The sequence below is a fragment of the Biomphalaria glabrata genome, chromosome 4, assembly GCF_947242115.1.
Source record: "Biomphalaria glabrata chromosome 4, xgBioGlab47.1, whole genome shotgun sequence".
NCBI classification, from domain to species: Eukaryota; Metazoa; Mollusca; class Gastropoda; family Planorbidae; genus Biomphalaria; species Biomphalaria glabrata.
In genome coordinates this window covers 32973643-32995126 of record NC_074714.1, presented here as the reverse complement: position 1 = coordinate 32995126, position 21484 = coordinate 32973643, and the positions used below count along the sequence as shown (strand labels likewise).

The following is a 21484-nucleotide window of genomic DNA, read 5'->3' as shown; positions in this document are numbered from 1 at the left end:
CGGAAATGTCCTAGGCTAAGAATTATCTTACACGTGGGTGAAGTAGACTTGAGCCGCACCTTGGAGTATCACGCGGTGCGTTGACCAGGGTAATCTCTTAGATCAAAGAGAGACGTGAGAGATGGGGGGGGGGGGGGGAGAAGGATTAGCTTGCATTCAAACCAAGGTGGGGTCAACCGCGACCGTCCTTCAGACATCCGGCGGGTAAGACAAAAGAGATAGTGTGATTATCTTTCCCCGATCAAGGGCAGATAAATGAAAGGACTGGCCTAGTTTTCTCCAAGGTGGTGGACTGAGTCTAGCCTGGTATAGAGGAAAAGGTGGGGCGGGTGGAGAATTTAGGGGTAAGATGGAGAAATAATTAAAATAAAATAAATAAATAAGGAAAAATAATAATTAATGCTGTGATAATTTAGAGTGATTCTGACAGCGAGTTTTTGACTTGTCACAGTCAGAAGGATCGATCGCGGAGGGTTGAGAGACTGGCGTCACCGTAGATAGGGTCCGTGGGGCCTGCTGCTGCCGTTGTGGAGTGGGTCTACTGTCACGCGCGCTATGACGTAAGTCACGCTGAGAGTAGTTGGACTGGTTATGGCGAGACTGGTGGTTGGGGCGGTTATTGTGGTTACGAGGAGCTGATTGTCGATCTGGTGCCTGGTTGTGCTGGGGAGTTTTAGGAGGAAGGTTGGACTGAGCGGGAGAAGTTGGTTGGTCTGTTTGCTGGTCTGTCGCGGTCGCTTTGCCTTTTAAGTCCTTTCGGGCGTTCAAGTACCGGTCAGCGGCGGAAGCTATGTCTGCGGGTGCAGTTGCTTGTTGCTCCTTGACATAAACTCTGACCTCTGGGGACATGCATTCTAACAACTGCTCAGAGAGTATAAGGCATGCTAGGCCATCAAAAGTCTCTGGCAATTGGCTGAGAGCGTGCCACCTGATAAGGTACTTGTCCAGCCTTTCGCAGAGGTTGCCGTAGGTCTCTCTGCGTTCGAGGCGGGATCTTCTGAACTTTTTGTGGTAGGCCTCGGCGGTCAGCTCGAACTGGATAAGTAGCGCCTGCTTGAGGGCTGCGTAGTCTTCTCGCTGGCCGGAGGAAAGTTTGGAGTAAACTTCGTAGGCTTTGCCTCGGAGGCATTGGGATAACCGGAAGCACCATTTCTCCTTTGGCAGACCGTAGAAGCGTGCTACTTCCTCAAAGCGGACAAGATAAACTTCGATGTTCTCTGTCTTGTCGTCGAAGTGCTCCATTGGCATGTGGGGCAAACCGTTCAGGGAACTTTGAAAGGATGCTGGGCTAGCCGGGCGGCCTCGTTCTCTTTGTCCGCGGCTATAATTTCTCTCGCTGTAATTTGTTGCTCTCTTTCTCGCTCTGTGACTTCTTTAGCAATAGCTATTTCAGCTTCCTTTCTTTCCCTTTCTTTAGCAATAGCTATTTCAGCTTCCTTTCTTTCTCTTTCTCTGGCTGTTTCTGTTTCCCTTCTCTCCCTTTCCATAGCTATTTCATGCTCCCTTGCGCTTGCTAATCTTCTTTCTTCCTTTTCGTCTTCCTTTCTTTTTTCTTCCTTTTCGTCTTCCTGTCTTCTCAACGCCTCAAATTGTGCTCTCACATATTCTTTCCGTTCTGCCTCATCGTCAAATATGGTGGCTGCGAAATCCTTCAATTCAGCTAATTTCTGCTTCATGTCAGAGTCCGCTTTCCAGCGTGTGCCGCTGGCCATAATGATGAGGGGTGGGTAATGAGAAGTACTAGGATGGTGGATGGGGCAGATAGAATGGATAATAGGATTGAGCTAGAATTAAAGAAAGTGGGTTAGTGAAAGTGAGTCGCTGGTTATAGGAAAGAGTGCAAAAGGAGTGTGGTGTCTGCCTACGTTAATCACAAAGTTCCTGCAAGAAAATATTACACATGAAATGCAATAATAATAAATAAATGAAAAATATGACAGAAGTGACACTCTTGATAATGCGAAGTGATGATACTTATAAATATTTTTAGAAAAATATTGATAGGAAATTTGGTTATTGCTGCCTGTTCGTGCCTGCTGTACTAATGGGTTAAATCCAGGACGGGCTCGCCAAAATGTGACAGGTGGGGAAATGTGACGTGTGTTTGGCGCGTTTTTATGTCTAGGGGATGATTATTTTTAAAGCTATCACACACCAACCTATCAGCATATGAATCGGGAGCAGACACGCAACGAGACAAAGCAATGAAAGATAGATACAAAAGTTAAAATAAAGAATATTTATTTACATAAACATACATATAAGGATAAAAAGGGGGAGGGTTTGCATCTATCTCTAGTATATTCTATGTTTAATCATCACTCTTGCACCTAATAAGAGAGTATGTCACTTTGTCCTCTGACTTAGCTGGTATTCCTGTTGATGTCGCAGCTGGCTGTGTCCTGGCTTGAGGTTCTGCAGCTGGAGGTGGCGCTCTAGCGGATAGAGGGACGCCGGTGATATAGTTCTTGTGGAGTCTCAATCCCCAAAATCTAATATCTGTAGTGGGCACAGTAGTGCGGGTGGCCGGCTACCGTGGGCACGAGGTTACTGCGGGCAGAGCGGATCTGCCATGGGCAGCGTTGTTGACAGGATATGTCCAGTGAGTTGCGGAGGGTTGGCGTAGCTATGACGTCTCACACAGATCTGAATCTATAGGGACGTCGCACCTAATAGCTTGACAGGTGGGCTGTCGAATAGGCGGGCAATGCCGATAGCGCCAAGTAATAGAGTTGAGTAGATCTCAGTAGGCAAAGGCAGTGCTGAATAGCACTAAGCACAGATGCGGGTAAATAGATCGTTGATCCAATGAATAAATAGGCAAGTGCAGCGCTGAATAGCACTAAGCACAACTGCAGGTAAATAGATCGTTGATCCAATAACTAGGCAATAGGCAGGTCAGTGAGCTAGTGCAGTGCCGAATAGCACTAAGCACAAAGATAGTAGGTGATCCTTGATATCAAACAAATAGGCAGGTAACTCTTGATAGCAAATAGGTGATTAATCCAATAGATAAAAGGCAGACACCTGAGGGAGGCAGCGGATAAATAAAGACAAGTTAGGACATGTCTCTTATGCATCTTATCGATGCCCTCGACTGAGGTGCATTCGTCAGATTGGTAAAACTGCTCTAGAGCATAATGGGGAGATGATGACAAATGGGGTTTGGAAAAATAGATGGCTGATAGTAGCAATATAAAATGTACATAAAAGGGAAATACTAATATAAAAATGTACATAGAAGGGGAAATAATAATCTGAAATAAACAACACAGGTGGATAGAGAAAGAGAAGGGGGGGGGATGGGCGGTGGTCAGCGACCCAGACGATTTGTTTACATATGACCGTGGGTCGAGAACAATGGAGCGCGCTTGAATGGAGAGGGTGTCCCGGCGCAACTCTCATTAGAGTAAAATGAGTAAAGGGGAGATAATTCATTACAGGGGAGATAACTCATATCTCCTTTCTAAGCGCAGTATTAGTGCGATAGTAAAATTATCAAGGCTGTCAACCGAGATAAAGGAAATAAAATAAGATGTACAAATATATACATGGTTGCATCAATGATCAATTGAGCAACGTAGCATTAATAGATTAATGCAATACATAAAATATACATTAGCCATGTTCATGTTTTCTACTTACGACAGTGAGAAACACACAAATATATACATGGTTGCATCAATGATCAATTGAGCAACGTAGCATTAATAGATTAATGCAATACCTAAAATATACATTAGCCATGTTCATGTTTTCTACTTACGACAGTGAGAAACACACAATGCACTAATTAAATATAAATGAACTAAGCAAAATACACATGATAAAATCCAACGGAAATATACACAGAGTAATTAAGATGGAACTTGTGATTAAGTTCGGCTTACCACCAGGTATTCCTCTAGGAGTGGGAATGTGTGAAGTAGTCCAGACTCGATTGCTCAGATAGAATGAGAAATAAGAGGGTCTGATTTGATTTGGATCTACTTTATATATGCCTGGAAAATGTGGGCGGGAACAGGAAATGTCCTAGGCTAAGAATTATCTTACACGTGGGTGAATTAGACTTGAGATGGGAGTGGCACATGGGTACGTCGAGAGGCGCTTTGACTCGAGTAATCTCCTAGATCAAAGAGAGACGTAGAAGAAAAGGGGGGGGGTAGGATTGACTTGCAGTCCACACAAGGTGTTGTCCACTGCGGCTGTCAGACATCCTGCCGATAAGATCAAAGTCTGTGCGTATCTTTGCCCCGGTCAAGGGAAGATAGCTCGAAAGACGTGGCCTTGCTATCTCCAATGTGGTCATCTAAGTCTAGCCTGGAGCGGAAAAGGTGGTGCGAGTGAAGAAATTGGAGGTAGGATGGGGAAATAAATAAAATAAATAAATAATGAAAAATAATAATTAATGCTGTGATAAATTTGAGTGACTCTGACAGCGAGTTTTTGACCTTTCACACGCTCCCAGACTCCAAGGGCTTTTTGGGACTTGACCAGCACTCAAACCACTTTTCCATTTCTGTTTTTTCTATTATAGCCAGGGCTTGATGAAAGCTTACAGCCTGATCAGTGGGTGGAATTTGCCCTCCCTGGTGGGCCAAAGAGTCTGCAATTGTGTTGCCAGTCACACCTATGTGACTCGGTACCCACTGCATTATTACAGGGGGTGCCATAGCGTTGTTTAATGTTATGTGAAGCCATGATGACAGTGTTGATATTGGGGGCCATGGTCCGGGGCTTTGCAAAGCCTGTAGTACAGATTTTGAGTCAGTGACCACACAATCTGTGTTGCCCTCAAATGTTTCTCGCCGAGTTGAGAGTCAATGACTTTTAAGGTTTCACAGACTGCCATGGTCTCCGCATCAAAACTGCAAACACTACCATATGGTCCAAAGATTTTGACTGTATAAGAGCCAAGAAAGTCGATGTAGGCTCCATAGCCTGCTCTTCCATAATCTATTGATGCCGACCCATCAGTGTATGCAAAAATAGCACTGGGCTTGAAGGTATTAATGGTCTCCAGGGCTAGGATTTGAAGGTCGTTAGATGAACGGCTTTGCTTAGTGGCATTAGGGTCTACTAATTTCAAGCGTATGTCTGGGGACGTTGGGCGACACCAAGGGGGAAGGGGATGAAAGCGTTGAATGTTTTGTCGGTTGGTGGAGAGGCCAGTTTCATCAGATAGTCTAGTGGTATGATGCATAAAAGACTGCATCTGGATACGTCTTCTTCATCTCCAACCATCCACTAGTTTTCTAGCTGGGAGGTATTCATCCAGCCTTTTATACCGCTCATAGCAGGTCAGTACTGACCTTTCCCTCCTAAGGTTTAGTGGAGCTATATTAGCCATTATTTCAGCCGCATTTACTGGACTAGTTCTAAAGGTTCCACAGACAAATCTTAGTGCTTGGGACTGTATTTTATCAAGTTGTTCAATAGCAGTCCTAGAGCCACAAATTTGCACAGGTAGGCTGTAGTCTATCTGTGATCGGACTGCTCCTAAATACAGGGATCGGAGCATGTCTGCTCGGGCTCCCAAATTCGTGGATGCCAGCTTCTGCACAATGCAAAGTTTCCCTGAGGCCTTTCTAACAACATCCTGGATGTGCTCACACATTTTTTTAGTTTGCGATCTAAAGTTACAACAAGGTGGTTGGGTAGCTTTTCCATGCTGAGAGCCACTCCGTTGAGGGAGAGCCGGAAAGGTTGCCCGAGAATGCCAGTCCCGAGCGTGAACAGAGATTAGGCCGTCTTGGAGGTGTTTATTTCTAGCTTCCATTTTTGTGTGTATGAGCAGAGCGTATAGAGATCTTCTTGTAGCACTTTTTGTATGGAGGTTGCGCTCCTTCCGGATTTCCAAAGGACAATATCATCAGCATATAGCAGCTTTTGGCATTTTAGCTGAGCCGGTAGGTCATTTATGAAGGCCGTGAAAAGGGCGCATGACAGGACGTAGCCCTGGGGGAGGCCGTGCTCGAGGGTCATTTCCCCTGAGACTTCTCCGTACATCCTTGTTCGTATTGTACGCTCTTGTAGAAAGTCTCTAATCCAGTAATATATCCGTCCCCGCACCCCCGCGGCTCTTATCTTATGAAGCAAACCAGGCCGCCATACTTTATCATATGCCTTTTCCCCCCAAACAAGCACTACAATTAAAAAACCAAAAGTCTCAGAAAAAATTAACCCAACACCAACACCTCATACTGGGAAAGTAAGTACCCCCCACACTAATTTAGGGGGAAAGATAAAGCAACATGTTCCCCACATTTCCAAATCTGATGCTAAAACTTTCAAAGTCCTTCAATGTAACGTCCGAGGACTTATTCCAAAGACACTTGAAATAACTAACCTGCTCCACAAAGAGTGTGTGGATGTTGCCTTACTACAAGAATGTCTGATAGGTGAAAAAAGAAGTGTCTCAATACCCGGGTACTCTGTTTTCCGCTGCTCCTGTGGGGATTGCCGAGGCCTGGTTACATTGGTGGCTAATGCTCTGGTCGCCAAGAAAGTGTCCACAGACTTGAGTCAGGGGAGGACAGACACTTTGATATTAGAAATTTGGAAAAATAATAGACGCTTCAAGTGCATCAATGTTTATAATCCACCAAAACAAGAACTGGCTTTAGATGTCAGAGAAACAATAACTGTAGACACTATCATAGCTGGAGATCTAAATGCCCATTCACCTTCCTGGGGCTATGATGACACTGATCAGTCTGGTAAAAAAGTTCATGACCTGTGCAATTCTACTAACCTTTTTCTTTTGCAAAATAAACACTCTCCTCCTACTCTTCTGCATGCTAGCAATGGTTCACTATCACGACCTGATCTTTTTTTAGTCTCTGCTAACTTGGAATCTGTCATAACTTATCAAGTACTAGGCGATATTGGCAGTGACCACCTTCCAATTTTACTGACTGCCACTCTTTCTAAAATGAACACCAAGACCACTAAAGAACCACGAAAGTGGTGCTATAGTAAGGCTAATTGGAAAGGATACGAGACAGCTGTCGACAATGCCCTTGAAAAAATCCATGTAGAGTCTAGCTCTGTCGACCTTGTGTACCGTCAAATAACAACAGCTATCCTGGGCATGGCTAAAAAGTTTATTCCTCGAACTTACCCTTGTAAAAAATTCAAAAACTTTTGGACGGCTGAAATCAACAAACTTGTTATGGCTCGGAGAAGGGCATACAAAAAGGTCCAAAAGAACCCAAACAATTCAACACTCAGGCAGAAATACAACAGACTCAGCCTACTAGTCAAAATGTCTGTTAACAGGGAAAAACGAGAACGTTGGACCAACACCTGTGCAAGGTTAAACCTAAGGGATAGCTCTAAGGCTTGGAGTCTTCTGAGAAATCTCGAAAATGCTGGGCGTACGAAAACAGCAACCCCATTATCTTCACCCAGTGGGGTAACCATTTCATCGAAGAAGAAAATTGCCACCTTGTTGAACAAATATTTTGCTAAGATCAACAAGGCTGCCAAGAAGTCCTCAATGTCCAAAGCCATTGATAAAGCTCGCAAAGCTGATGGAAAAAAAAAGACCGAAAGGAACCACAGACCGAAAGTGCTGAGGGAACGATGAATTCCCCCTTCTCGATAGGCGAGCTTAATGCTGTCATAAGGAAATGCCAGCTTAAAAAGGCTCCCGGGCTTAAGCATGTAGGAGGGGGGGGGGGGGAAGGAAGGGCCGTGCTCTTGGCATTCGTAAATAGAACCTGGGCAGACAGTCATCTGCCCAGGGCCTGGAAACGTGCCACCATTATTCCTATACCAAAAAAGGGAAAAGAAGCTTCCACTGCTGAGGGCTACAGGCCCATCTCACTCACATCTTGTATGGGAAAGATGGCTGAAAAAATGGTAAATGAGCGTCTGGTTTGATACCTTGAGAGTGCCCGTCTTATAGCTCCAGAACAGGCTGGTTTCAGGGCTGGAATATCCGCTATAGACCAAGTCAACATCTTTGTGCAGAGCGTAGCAGATGGATTCCAAAGGACCGAAAGCACATACGCAGTCTTCATTGACTTAAAACAGGCATATGATAAAGTATGGGGTTTGAAGGTAAAACCCTCTTCAATATAAAATTAAAGCAAACTACACACACGCTATTCTATGGGTATCCTCTTTTGGGATTGGAAAACATGTATCTAGAGTCTACATCTATGCGTGCTTTTGTCTCTATTGTGATTTCCTTTACAAAACGAGACATTTGTTCACCATTGTATTTCTATATAGAGTCTTAATCTATGATGAACGTGTAAAAAAAAAGTATAGATCTTTACATATAGACTTCATAATCACCCAAAAATATTAAAACTTTGAAATAAAAGTGAAAATGTTTTTAAAATTAACTTTTTAATTACTAGATGTACTTACAGGGCAGGCTATTAGACTCAAAACAAATAGGCCTATTACAAACATCCCGCGATAATTCAAGGCCAGAAATGAGTGGGTTCCTATGGATAAACCCCTTGTAAATCCTTCGTGCGAAGCTTAATTAATTTTTTAAAATAATGTTTCCAAAATTAACTCTAATGTCCGAATACAGTTTTTTTGTTTAAGTTTTCAAAGGATAATGGATTAATTATAGAATTTATATTAAGTAGGCCTAATTTTTGTTTTTACTAAGCTAATTTTTTAAAAAAAAAAGGTAACCATGGAATAATAATTTGTCCACCCCCTGAATTCGTCCGCCTACATGCAATTTAATGCACACATTGCACAATAAGTAGCGGTGGCCCTGGCTCTTTAGGGGTCGTTCGTAAATGACGTCACGCTCTAGGGGGGAGTGGAGTGGAGAAAATGTGACACTTTGTGACAAGGGGGAAGGGGGGGGGTGTAGCGATTTTGTGACGTCACAAATTTAAAATTCAGAAAAAAATACAGAATATTTTTTTAATCTTCAAAAATCTTCGAAAAATAATAACGTTATTTAGGTAGGCCTACTCATTTCAACATGAACTTCTCAGGTAGTTTTATTCTCAAATAAAAAGCATTGAAAATATAGAGATATTTCAGTCTTGTTTGAAGAGTTCAACTGAAAACATGTTGGCACTGCCGACTGAGAATTTCACGTTGTTCTTCTCAAAAATACTAATCTTAAATTTCCGGAAAAATAACGATGTCAACGAGTTTTTTGAAAATTCAAATCTCTAGCCTGAAAACAACATCAAATGGAGAAAAAGGTTAAATTCAATTTATTTATCGAAAGATCAGCTGTGACATCGCATAGAGGACTTTAATTCATCAACGAACATTCATCAACACACAGATGTTAACGAGTGAAACATCCGCATGAACTTTAAATTATTTTATATTTTAAATTATATCATCACAATATATGCTGCAATGAGCTGCAAATATCAAAATGTTTTGACAAGAATTGCTGTAGTTCACCACGGGAAAACTCTTGGAATTTTGTCCCTGATCGCTTCCTGCCTCCTCCTACAATTTGGATCTACAACCCTGAAATCAACATCGAGAATTCCAGCGAATCCAAATTTAAGTACACAAGTTTGTTCCAATCTCTTCATTTATCTCAAAAGGCAATCCCCTATTACAAAGTACACAAGTTTGTTCCAATCTCTTCATTTATCTCAAAAGGCAATCCCCTACGATCAATTCTGCCCATCACTTTCCGGTCAACTTCAGAACAAAATTTGTGAGTGTGGACTCTATAACTTTGCATCATTAACTCTTTTGAAAAAAATCACAAAAAAAAAGTCAATCCCACCATCCAAAAAAAAAAAACACGAGCACAGAAAGCCAAAAGAATTATATAAGAAAATAAAAAGACAACAAAGTCCTTGTAGTTTTGGGGAACGCAGGTGAGGAGAGTGTGGAATGGATAAATGAAGATCTCACCGAAGACAATTTAATTTTCGAGTCAGCTCCTCAAGCAGAAGAAGAAAATATTCCCGTGTATAGCCTACTATCGATGAGCACATGAAACCTCTTTGGGAAAAAATTGATGGGAAATAAATAATTTGAAATAAGTATTTTTTTAAATTTTGTGACATGACGCAGATGGGGGGAAGGGAGGGGGGGGGTCTGAAAATTTGTGATACTTTGTGACAAGGGGGGGGGGGTCAAAAATGGTTATTTTTTGCGTGACGTAGTGTACGAACGACCCCTTAGATTTTAGATATTAGACTATTTTGATGCGCGCAAAATGTCTTAATTTTTCAGAACCTTTTGAATAGTATTTTTACTTTTAAAAATTATAATGTAAATGTATAGGCCCGCTCAGTGCATTGCAAATACAACAGATATATGCTCCTTGAAAAGAAAAGATACTCCACAGATTTAGAAGGTCGCGCCAAAAAAAAAAAAAAAAGACTGAAAATTAACATTCAGAGGCATATGAATTTCTGATAGGGAGAGGTGGGGCCTTCCTTTCACCTTTCCCACATTAACATACAACATGAATATGGTGATGAAGAAATAAAAGTAAATAAATGCAAGTCAAAGATCAAATCTAATTCATTTCTAATTTAATCATTAGGAGAAATATTTATTTCAAGAATGTAATGAAACAATGTTGCGTGCTTAAAGATAAAACTTTGACAATGCATATAAGATATTTACAATGCAGGTATTAGTCCATAACAAAAACTAAATTACTTATACTTATGAACAAAACTAATTTTACGGCATAGTGGGGAATTGTAAAAAGGGTTCGCAAGCTAAGAAGGCTGAGAACCGCTGATCTAGATCTATATCGTTGTATTTTACAACTGCCATTTAGCTCGAAATACCCCGCACCCCCCCCTCTCCCCACTTTTTTTTTTTGTTTCTTCACATTTTCAAAAAGTTGATCCACATTCTAAACAGTTCTATCACTTGTAAACAAAAATGGCGGACGATCAAGACCAGGTTTGAATTAGATCTTTATTAATGTAATTAGATCTAAATCTAAGTAGTGTAATAAGTTAATCTTTCGATCAAGACATTCAATTTTTTTGTCAAGTATTATTAATAATGTCTAGATCTAGATATATCCAGATTTAAGTTAATATAATAGTACTTAGTCATAGTAAGTAGTTAAGTAGTCTAGTTACTAAGTCAGACTCTAAGTAGTAGTAGTAGTAGTAGATACTAGATGACTAGCCTGCCCTACTAGATTTTAGATGATAATGATAGTATAAGTATACTATAAGTAAAGTATTTAGTATTAGTCTAATTAGTTACTATTAACTATCACTATTAGTACTAGATCTAGTACTTAGTTACTAGTACTACTACTACTAGACTCTACTACTACTAACTAGAGATCTAAAAAAGATGATTATTTAATCTCATGATGATGATGATGATGATAAATAATAAATAATAGATCTAATCTATTCTTTTTTTTTATGAATGATTGAATTCTAACATTTAGTAACATTGAATAATTACATTCACATTCTGAGTAACTCTAACTAAATCGGTAATAGGCGATATTATGCCGCCCACGCCTGATCCGGTTCTTTCTGTGGTCCTACCGTAGACCATAGGCTCATAAACCTACCCTCCAAAGCTGTACCATCGCTAATTAATATTAAGCCGAAAAAAAAATATTTAGTTTTTACGGTTCCTTATTATTGCTTTAATAGAGGCAACGCCATATTGTTATGATGTTCTAGAGAGGAAGTAAAGAAAAAAATGTCACTGAACTATATATCGTTTGGAGCACTATATTATAGTTTAGGATTAGGTTTAGTAGGATCAAAATAAAAGGTTTACTGCTAGGTTTAGGGTTAGGTTTAGAATAAGAATTAGGTATAGAATTTGGGTTAGGTTTAGAATTAGGTTTAGGGTTAGTATTTAGGTTTAGGTTTAGTACTAGGTTTAGGGAATTAAGTTTAGGGTTAGGTTTAGTATTTAGGTTTAGGGATAGGGTTAGTGCTAGGTTTAGGGTTAGGTTTAGTATTTAGGTTTAGGGTTAGTGCTAGGTTAAGGGTTAGGTTTAGTGCTAGGTTTAGGGTTAGATTTAGGGTTAGGTTTCACTAAACCTATTCTAAACCTATCCCTAATCCTAAAACTAACCCTAATTCTAAACCTAAACCTAACCCCAAACCCCTAACCCTAAACCTAGCAGTAAACCTAACCCTAATTCTAAACCTAATCTTAAACCTAGCACTAAACCTAACCCTAAACCTAATTCTAAACCTAACCCTAATTCTAACCCTAACCATAATTCTAAACCTAATAATCCTAATCCTAAACCTAACCCTAAACCTAATTCTAACCCTAACCCTAATTCTAAACCTAATCCTAACCCTAAACCAAATTCTAACCCTAATTCTAAACCTAATCCTAAACCTAACCCTAAACCTAATTCCAACCCTAACCCTAAAGCTAGCACTAAATCTAAATTTTGATTATACTAAATTCCATCAAAATAATATATAGTTCAGTGATACTTGCTCTTAGTTTATTGTTTTTTAAACTATGGAGAGTTACATCCTCTTAAGAACGTAGTAAACAAAATGGCGTATTTTTCATTACAACAATGATAAAAGAACTTGAAAACTAAATATTTTTTTTTCGGCTTAATATTAATTTGCGATGGTACAGCTTTGGAGGGTAGGTTTAGGAGCTTATTGTCTACAGTAAGACCACAGAAAGAACCGGATCAGGCATGGGCGGCATAATATCGCCTATTACCACTAAATCTAGAGTAGATCTAGATTAATCTAGATCTATTAATTTTTTATTATAAAATTAGATTTTTATAATTGCTATAAATTTTATAATTAGACTCGTAACTCTAGACTTTAGCATTATCTGCTTTTAGTTCATTTATTTACGTCTCGAGGCAGCCATATTGGTGCAGGCCAGATTTTTTTTGCGTTGTCTAGCTGCTGGATCAAGTCTAAAAGAAATATTTCTAAGGGGGGATAACAGACTTGATTTTTAATACAGTGAGCTAAAACATGATAGAAAGAGAAAGAAAATAAAACAAATAGAATTAATAGGAATATATGCTATATTAGTTGAAGTATTAAAAAAGGGGGGGGGGGTATACATTATAATTATTATTCTTAAATTAGAATGACAGTAATAACATGAAAAAGCGTAAATCTAGGTACCCATTTTTTATATACTATAAAAATTGAATTTAAATAGATATGATGGGATAATTGTATAGATAAACCACTCTACATTTTAAATGTTTTGATGAAGATTTAAGGTGCTGACAACTTGTAATATTTTTTAACAAAGTTGAAATACTTGTTGTGTGTTATGAGGCTTGTTGCATATATCTAGAACACGCTATAACAGCTTAAATGTCCTTATAGAAAAGAATGTCATAAATATTTATTCCTTTGATAGATATATACCAGGTACAATGACTGTCTCTAATCTAGCCTCTAGACTAGAGTAAAGGAATGTGGTCACTGAAGCTGAAATGGGTGAAACTGTGGGGGCAGGGGGGGGGGGGGGAGGATGAGAGTGAAACTGCGGGCGGGGGGGGGGGGGGAGAGGATGGGTGTGAAACTGCGGGAGCGGGCTGGGAGGGGCTAAGAGGTGGGTGAGGGTGTAGACATACACGGACAAACTTGAGATATTCTTTGATAGGGAATCAATAGATTGACCAGAGAATGATGACGTCCAGGTGCGAATCATTCAGTAGCAGGGCAAGATGCATTGTGCAAACAGACAGGAACTCGTGTAGCTGTAGGTCGATGAAGGTCATGCTTTGAAGTGACCATCAATGCTTACTTACATGGAACTTTTTACTGTCAATACAGAGAACTTTTGATGTTAATAGAGAAGTCTTTAGATCTCTATCAGCATCTTCTTTGCTTGTTCACTAAGTACCATAGTTGTGTCATTAGTCTTTAAAATTTTAAAGATATTTCTAACGTGACTTCAAGTTTTTTAGATTTATTTGTATATCAAATTTATCATTCTGTTGAAAATTTTTGTAATGTGCTTATAATTATAAGACATTTGCATTTCAACAAACTTAAAGGACAAATTTAATCTTAAGTCTTTAAAAAAATCAGCAACTTCTAAATCCTTAGCAAAGTCAAGTTTGAGTGTAGGGTAGTAAATGTTACCACTTCAGCCCCCCTCTCCCCCCCACCACCAACTTCAACTATAAAGCAAAGGATTATGATGATAGACACATACTCGGATGGGAGAGTTGGCGATAAATAGGCTATTCGCCTTCTCCCTATCTACCTTAACCCTTCAGATGTGCTTTTGGAAGGGGAGGCGCACTTTTGAAAGGATAGGGGTGGTGCGGTAAAAAGTTATGTTGATGATCGACATGTAGACCCAATATGTTTTGAAGTAGCCGCCTGTGAAAGGGAGCCTGATTCATTGTTTTATGAAGAACTCTGAAAATATTCCTCATTGTAAGAACTTGACAGATTTTCCTTTGCTATTATTATTCCCAAATAAATTGATTTATAAATTTTATATTTGATACATATAATTTTATAAATTTTAGTATTACATCACAAGTTGAATAATTTACTCTTTTAAATGCATAGTAAATTATTTATAATTTGAAACTTTAACTACACTCACATTTTTACTAATAAACAGTGTGAGTTTTTTTTTTAGTTTAGTAAATCTTTTTCCCCATTGGTTGTGTCCCCCTACTCAGGTACAGCGTAGAAAAGACAGACATTAATGACGCTCAGCTGGCCGAAGGATTTTCCTATACCTTCTCACATCTAGATGTCATCCTGGAATTTGTTAGATAACTTTTATTCCCCCCCCTCCCCTTTTTGACTTCTTCTTGCGCGAGGAATGTGGGCGGTGAAATGAAAATCATGGCTTGCAAATCGGTGGTGTGGATGAAAATTTTGAGCCCATTGTGGTTGAGATAGATGAGTCTAAATATTTTCATAGAAAATATAACCGTGGCCAATGGCCAGAGGGACACTGGGTTTTCGGCGGAGTGAAAAGAGAAAGTGGGCACTGTTTTCTTGTTGAGGTTCCAGACCGCCGAGCAAGCCACGTTGGAACAATGCATCGTGGAGCATATATTGCCTGGCAGCCATATAATATCAGATGGCTGGGCAGCATATGCAAACATTCCACAAATTGGCCAAGGGATTTATTCTCATTCAGTTGTTGTTCACCAACAAAATTTTGTGGACCCTTTGGACCCTGAAATTCATACTCAAAACATCGAGAATTTGTGGATGCGCGCAAAACGCAAGTTAAAAAGGCAATTAGGAACAAGTCGTGCATTGTTTCAAAGCTATTTGCAAGAGTTTCAATATCGCAATAGTATGCGCGATGAGGATATGTTCTCTAGTATGCTTGTAACGATTGCTGATAATTACCCATGATTTTTTTTCTGTCAAATTTAACACATTATCTTCCAGTGGTCATTTTAATTATTGTTTCCTTCTGTGTCTGCCTTCCGTGATAGCTTCGAATTAGATACCGATATCAATTGAAAGCAGCTCGCCGTTGTTTTTTTAAAATAATTTTTTAATAGTTTAATCTAGTCACGAACCTTCAAAAAAAAATTATCAGATTTACATTCAAATATTGTGTACAGTAGGCAGTGAGTAGGCCAACACAGTTTTGCGTAAAAGTTAAGAAGACTTCGCTAAGAATAGAATCGTAATCTTGTAAAATTTCACGTAAAACCCTACACTTTTTTTTTCAAACACTTTTATTATGCCGTATTATTTACCCATAAAGCCGAAAAAAAAGTGAATGGCACAGACTCGTTTATACGTTTGTAGAAAATGGGGAGACATAGGTTATTTAATACAGAAGCTACTATTTTTAATGTGTTAAATATCACCTATCTCCTCTACCGGCTTCGGTTAAAGATATTAAGGAGACAGGTTATTTTATACAGAGGCTACTTTATTGATGTATCAGGCGGCCTTAGCAGTACACGGGACCCGTGGCTAATGTAGTAATGTCATACGCCGTCCCCCGGGCGAGTGTCATACGCGGGCCCGTGAGCGATAAGCATAGACTATTTAGACTATTTAATAACACAGACTCGTTTATACGTTGGTAGAAAATGGGGAGACATGGGTTATTTGATACAGAAGCTACTATTTTTAATGTGTTAAATATCGCCTATCTCCTCTACCGGCTTCGGTTAAAGATAATAAGGAGACAGGTTATTTTATACAGAGGCTACTTTATTGATGTATCAGGTGGCCTTAGCAGTACACGGGACCCGTGGCTAATGTAGTAATGTCATATGCCGTCCCCCGGACGAGTGTCATACACGGGCCCGTGAGCCATAAGCATAGACTATTTAGACAATATCACATGAACCAAATGAGCTTGTTCAACTCTAATGCTATACGCCTTATTTTTTGTTACAAAATCCTAAAGCGCTACTTTACGTAGGTATCGTACTATTGGCCGTTTGACTATTAATTACGTACTGTGTATTGTAATTGTTCTGCATATAAGTATTAGCTAGTAAGGTTTTGTCTGCAGTCCTCTAATATTGATTTATATGCCTTCAATCGACGCAAATAATGATTCAACAAACTCTATACAAATATTTCTGGTATTGTGGGGCCGCCCGAGACGCGGCACTGGAAATTTATTAAAGAGTGCCTAATTTTTCACCTTGTCAAAAAGTGCTTAATTTACCGGTGCCTAAATTTCCAAAATTCCCCCACTCGCCACCCCCTAAGGCTGCTTCTGGATATATCAACTAGCATCTCTGTCTCCTCTACTGTCGTACCGTACCGTAGTCGTGTAATTAAAAGCCGGTAACTCCACCATTAGTCTTCCCAAGTCCAGAATGAGAAAGGAGGAGGGCCGGCATTAAAAAAAGAATTAAAAAAAAGAAACATGATGATTTTTTAAAACTTTATTAAATAATTGCCAGAGAAAAACAGAACATAAACATTTTATTATTAACAATCTTGAGCTATTAAACACATACAAATGTATAGAAATGCTATAGATTCTCGATATATTAAAATGTAGATATATGTTTTGATTAAATAAAATAGGTCTACACTTACTAACCCATATATATTTATTTATCAGAATTATATTTTTAGTTGGCTGCAAACAAAAACTTCTTCGTCAATTTTATTTTTTGTTTTATTATTGCATCAGTAACGAAGTCCATCTGGCAAAAAGTGGCTGCCTGTTGCCGTGATTAAGCAATGGTAAATAAATGAACTGAAACAGGATCTTGCCTAGACTTCTTTATATTTATAGACTCTAGTCTAGATCTAGAAAAAAGGTGCGTGCGCAATAGCAATATAGTAGTAATTTGATAAACATTCAAATAAAAAAGTTTTAGCAATAAAAAGTGAACCGATCGAACCTCTATACAAATCGGGGCTGTTTGAACTTCGCACTTTACTCTTGGAGAAAAGTTATGCTGTTTTATGTGTAGAAAAATGGACTATAGAAAATGACCAAAAAACTGTGATAGAAAAAATGAATTTTCGTCTTTATCTCATCATAACTTTATAACCATAATAGATAGAAGCTTGAAATTTGGAACACAGCTACCCCATTGTATGATTTTTAATTTGATTGTTTCATCTCACATGCAGCTAACATTCATTCACAGCTAATCCTATTATATGTAAATTGAATTTGATCCTTTTTGTAGAATGCCGTTTGATAGAAACGTCCTCAGCTTTATAATATTTATAAATATAATGTAAAATAACACCTTGATAGCATTCTCTCCAGCACTAGGTTGATCAAAGGTAAGCCATTAAACAATGCATTTAAATCATTTATACTTCATATTATCAATGAGAATTGCTAATGTCTGGCCCCACACGTGGCTACATCATGGAGTGACTTCATTTAACATCATCAGGATGAGCCCAAACTTGCCTTAATAAGCTGATTTCCTTTTATGTTTTGTGTATAGAAAAAAAAATTTCTAACACTATTCTATCAATAGAAATATTGATTTTAATACTATAATCATAGATTGTTATGGTAGTTACAATTTTTCCACTTTCCCATTTCGAAAAATTGCCTAATTTGGCATCATTTATAACTGATAACAGCATGTTAGGGTAAGTTTTTTTAATTTTGGAGGACAAAATTTCATTAAAAAATAATGAAATAACAAACTTTAAGCATAAATCTAGGTCTAAATACAATAAAAAAAAATACCAAACTTTCTTAAAAATGATATACCAAGCTTGCTTAAAAATGATAGTAAATGCAAAATCATTCTTACCTCTGACTTTACTGTAAATTTTCGAAATAAACACGACTTTCATTTGTTGACAATGTGGTATCATTCGAAAGCTTAGGAATCCTCCTTTAAGATTATCAACAAGGGTTTTTAAAAAATGAAGCAATTGTAAAAACAACAATCAATCAACTAACACCATGGGTTTGGAAGTCTAGCTATGCTGTTTCAAAACTTATAGCTGCATTATAGCAGCTAGTCTAGCAGTTTATAGGTCAGTGGAGTAAGGATGTCAAAGTACCTACTGAGACTTTATTTAAATTTATTATTATTTTATATTTATAATTGAGTTAACTAGTTTATTATTTTTATACTTCAGATTTATAGACTCATTCTTATTCTTAGATTATTCTAGATCTAGAGATTCTTAGTCACTTTAGTGAACTTTAGTCAGTAGTCACAGACTAGAGTAGAAAGAGTAGTCGTCTGTAGAACTCTTGTCTATTAGTGTCTATATTTTAATATTTCTAGGCACAATACTTTGACTTTATTAAATAAGTACTAAGTGCCAGTAATAGTAATATGAAGTCCTTTAAAACTGTTAAGTTTAAAAAAAAAGTCAAAGTTTCTTAAAATCATTGTTCTTGTATTAGGCCATACCAGTACAAACTGTGGAGGAGCCACTGGATCTTGTTCGGCTTAGCTTAGATGAAAGGATTTATGTCAAGATGAGGACAGATAGAGAACTTCGTGGACGCTTACATGTAAGATATAAGCTTGAGAAATTTCTACTAGTAACATAATATGTAAAGTATTTAAATGTTGTCTACATCTTACACAATTTTAATAATGTATTAAAGTAGACTTCTTCTTCTTCGTTCTCATTGTTATGTTGGGGTGTTCAGATGACTAGACCAATACATGAGATGAACTGCGCAGTGGTTTCCAAATCAGGGAGCTCTCCATATAGTTTTCTTTCTATTGGGGTGATTTGGGGCCAATGTCTTATACGGGCCTCTTGGTAAAGAGAGTTTTGGAGGACGTGGTCAGCATTCTCTGGTGATACTCCACATGGGCAGATTTCACTGGTTCCAATTTTGAGCTTCCGGTACATGTGTTGTCGCATTCTGTTGTGTCCGGTCCTGAGTCGAAAGATTAGACGTTGGTCTTGTCAGGATAGCTTATAGTAAGCATCATCTTTCCTGTGATTTGGATGAGAGCTCGTCCATTTCTCATTTATTTTATTTAAAATTAATTTCTTCAATTCTTCTGGATAGAGTGCAGAGTTTATTAGTGAGTTAGTTCTCCCACTCTTGGCGAGAGTGTGTCAGCCTTCTCATTTCCTTCTACTAAAGTAGACAAGATCACTGTTCTAAATTGAAGTTTTGCACAATTATTTCTTGTATCAGGTAACAGACAAAACCCTACCCTACCCAAACATTTAACGTTTTCATCGCCTTCCCCCTTGGTGCTGCCCAACGACCCCAGACATACGCTTGAAACTAGTAGGCCCTAATGCCACTAAGCTAAGTCATTCATCTAAAGACCCTCAAATTCTAGCACTGGAGACCATCAATGCCTTCAAGCTGTGATACAAATAATTGATACAATTGCCCTTAATATAAGCTTTGCTTTTTTTTTAAAAAGTATATTTTATGTTTTTATTGTTTGTTTTCTGCACACAATGATCTAGGCTTATGACCAACATCTGAACATGATACTAGGTGATGTAGAAGAAACAGTAACTACTTCTGAAATTGATGAGGAGACATATGAAGAAATCTTCAAGGTAACAAGAACAACAAAAAACCTACACTATTATTTAAGTAAAAAAAAACCCAGTAAAATAAAAATATTTTTAGTGAGAGTGTGGAACACTTACTTTTGTTATTCCATTGCAACATTTGTGTGCAGTCATTCATTAAAGAAAAAGGTGGTTTCAAAATGACTGTCTGTCACACCAAGTCAGCATGCAGTCTGTTAGATTTACCAGCAGCATTGGTCTAGCAGCTTTAGTCAGTAGTAGTTTAGGTTGGAATTCAACAGACATAGTTTATCTACCCATTGTTTTATGAATAAGTTAAAGACTAAAAGACTAACTAAATTATATTAATTTATTCTAATAGATCCTTTTTTGGAAATTAAAACCAATCTAACAATAACAATAAATAATCTGAACAATTAGTTACAAATACACAATGTAATAAAATGCTCAGAAAGACACATTCCTTCATGTATATACTAGAACAATATTAATATTACAAGTGCTCTTTCTTCCTTAGTGTCATTAGACCATGGAATAGGTAGCATGAATCAGCCAGGAATGCCAATGACCTAGCAGAGTTATTTATGTCTTTAATTAACATTCATGGATATCTAGAATTTAATTATTTAATCTTTTAAAGGAATGTTTTTAAGTGATAAGAAACAATACCAGGATGACTTTAGATTTAAACATGTATAATTGTTTTATATATAGAATTCCTTGATATTTTTTTTATCAATGGGAGTTTTGTACTGAGTGCTAAATTTGATAGATGTAACACTTAACTAAGTTTTTATCTTTTTAAATTTATAAAAGGCTTGTAACCTTTTCTAAAAAAAAAAATTAAAAAATAAATGCTGAAACTAGAAACGTACATACTAAGAAAGTGTTTTTGATTTGTGATGGTACTCTATTATTCGGATGTACAAATAGGATATTTAGAATGTCAGACTTTACTCTTAATATTATCTTAATTTTTAACGGATAACTTACAGTTACATTTCACCTATGCTTGATAATTCATTGATATATATGAAGGCTAAAAAAATAATTCTCTTGTTACTGTCACATTTACTTCTTTAAAAGTATTAACATTTACTTATATTTAGTACAAGTACCGATACTTGACTTTTCATTTATTTCCAAAGGATGGCATTTTTTGTGTTGGCAGTTTAAAACTGAAAATTTTGTAGTAAAATAATAAAATTATTCCAATTAGAAGTTGCTGTTTTTTTTATGATATTCTGTGATATAAATCTGAATAATTATACAAAATCAATATGCTGTTTTAATCTTCCAACATTTTATGAGAGTTATGTCCCTCCACTCAAGTTTGACAGCTACATTGAAATGTTTTCTTTTCCCCAGACCACTAAAAGATCTATAGCCATGTTGTTTGTCAGAGGTGATGGTGTTATTCTAGTCTCTCCACCCATGAGGACTGCTACATGAACACCTTTCTATATCTTCTGATGTTTACTTGTATTAAATGACTTTTTGTAAAATGATTTTTGTTGTATTTACTTTAAGATTGATCTCTTTTTAATAACCTCACTAATAGTCTGCACATTTTCTTACATTTTTCGTGTATTGCATATGAA

At 37.8% G+C, this 21484-nt stretch overlaps 1 protein-coding gene across 3 annotated transcripts; it reads left to right on the top strand.

The window, feature by feature from the left end:
• The first annotated feature begins 10786 nt into the window (after positions 1 to 10786).
• On the top strand, positions 10787 to 21391 carry LOC106054071 (U6 snRNA-associated Sm-like protein LSm3). 3 transcript variants are annotated; one of them, XM_056026376.1, is made up of 4 exons: positions 10787 to 10881; positions 18772 to 18882; positions 19812 to 19907; positions 21252 to 21391. In XM_056026376.1, the coding sequence occupies exons 1-4, from the start codon at positions 10861 to 10863 to the stop codon at positions 21333 to 21335; spliced, it is 312 nt and encodes a 103-aa protein (XP_055882351.1). In that variant the 5' UTR covers positions 10787 to 10860; the 3' UTR covers positions 21336 to 21391. The 3 variants fall into 3 exon arrangements, with proteins under 3 accessions (XP_055882351.1, XP_055882352.1, XP_013065240.1); XM_056026377.1 differs by lacking the exon at positions 10787 to 10881 and adding an exon at positions 12544 to 12576; XM_013209786.2 differs by lacking the exon at positions 10787 to 10881 and adding an exon at positions 17097 to 17120.
• The last annotated feature ends 93 nt before the right edge of the window (positions 21392 to 21484 follow it).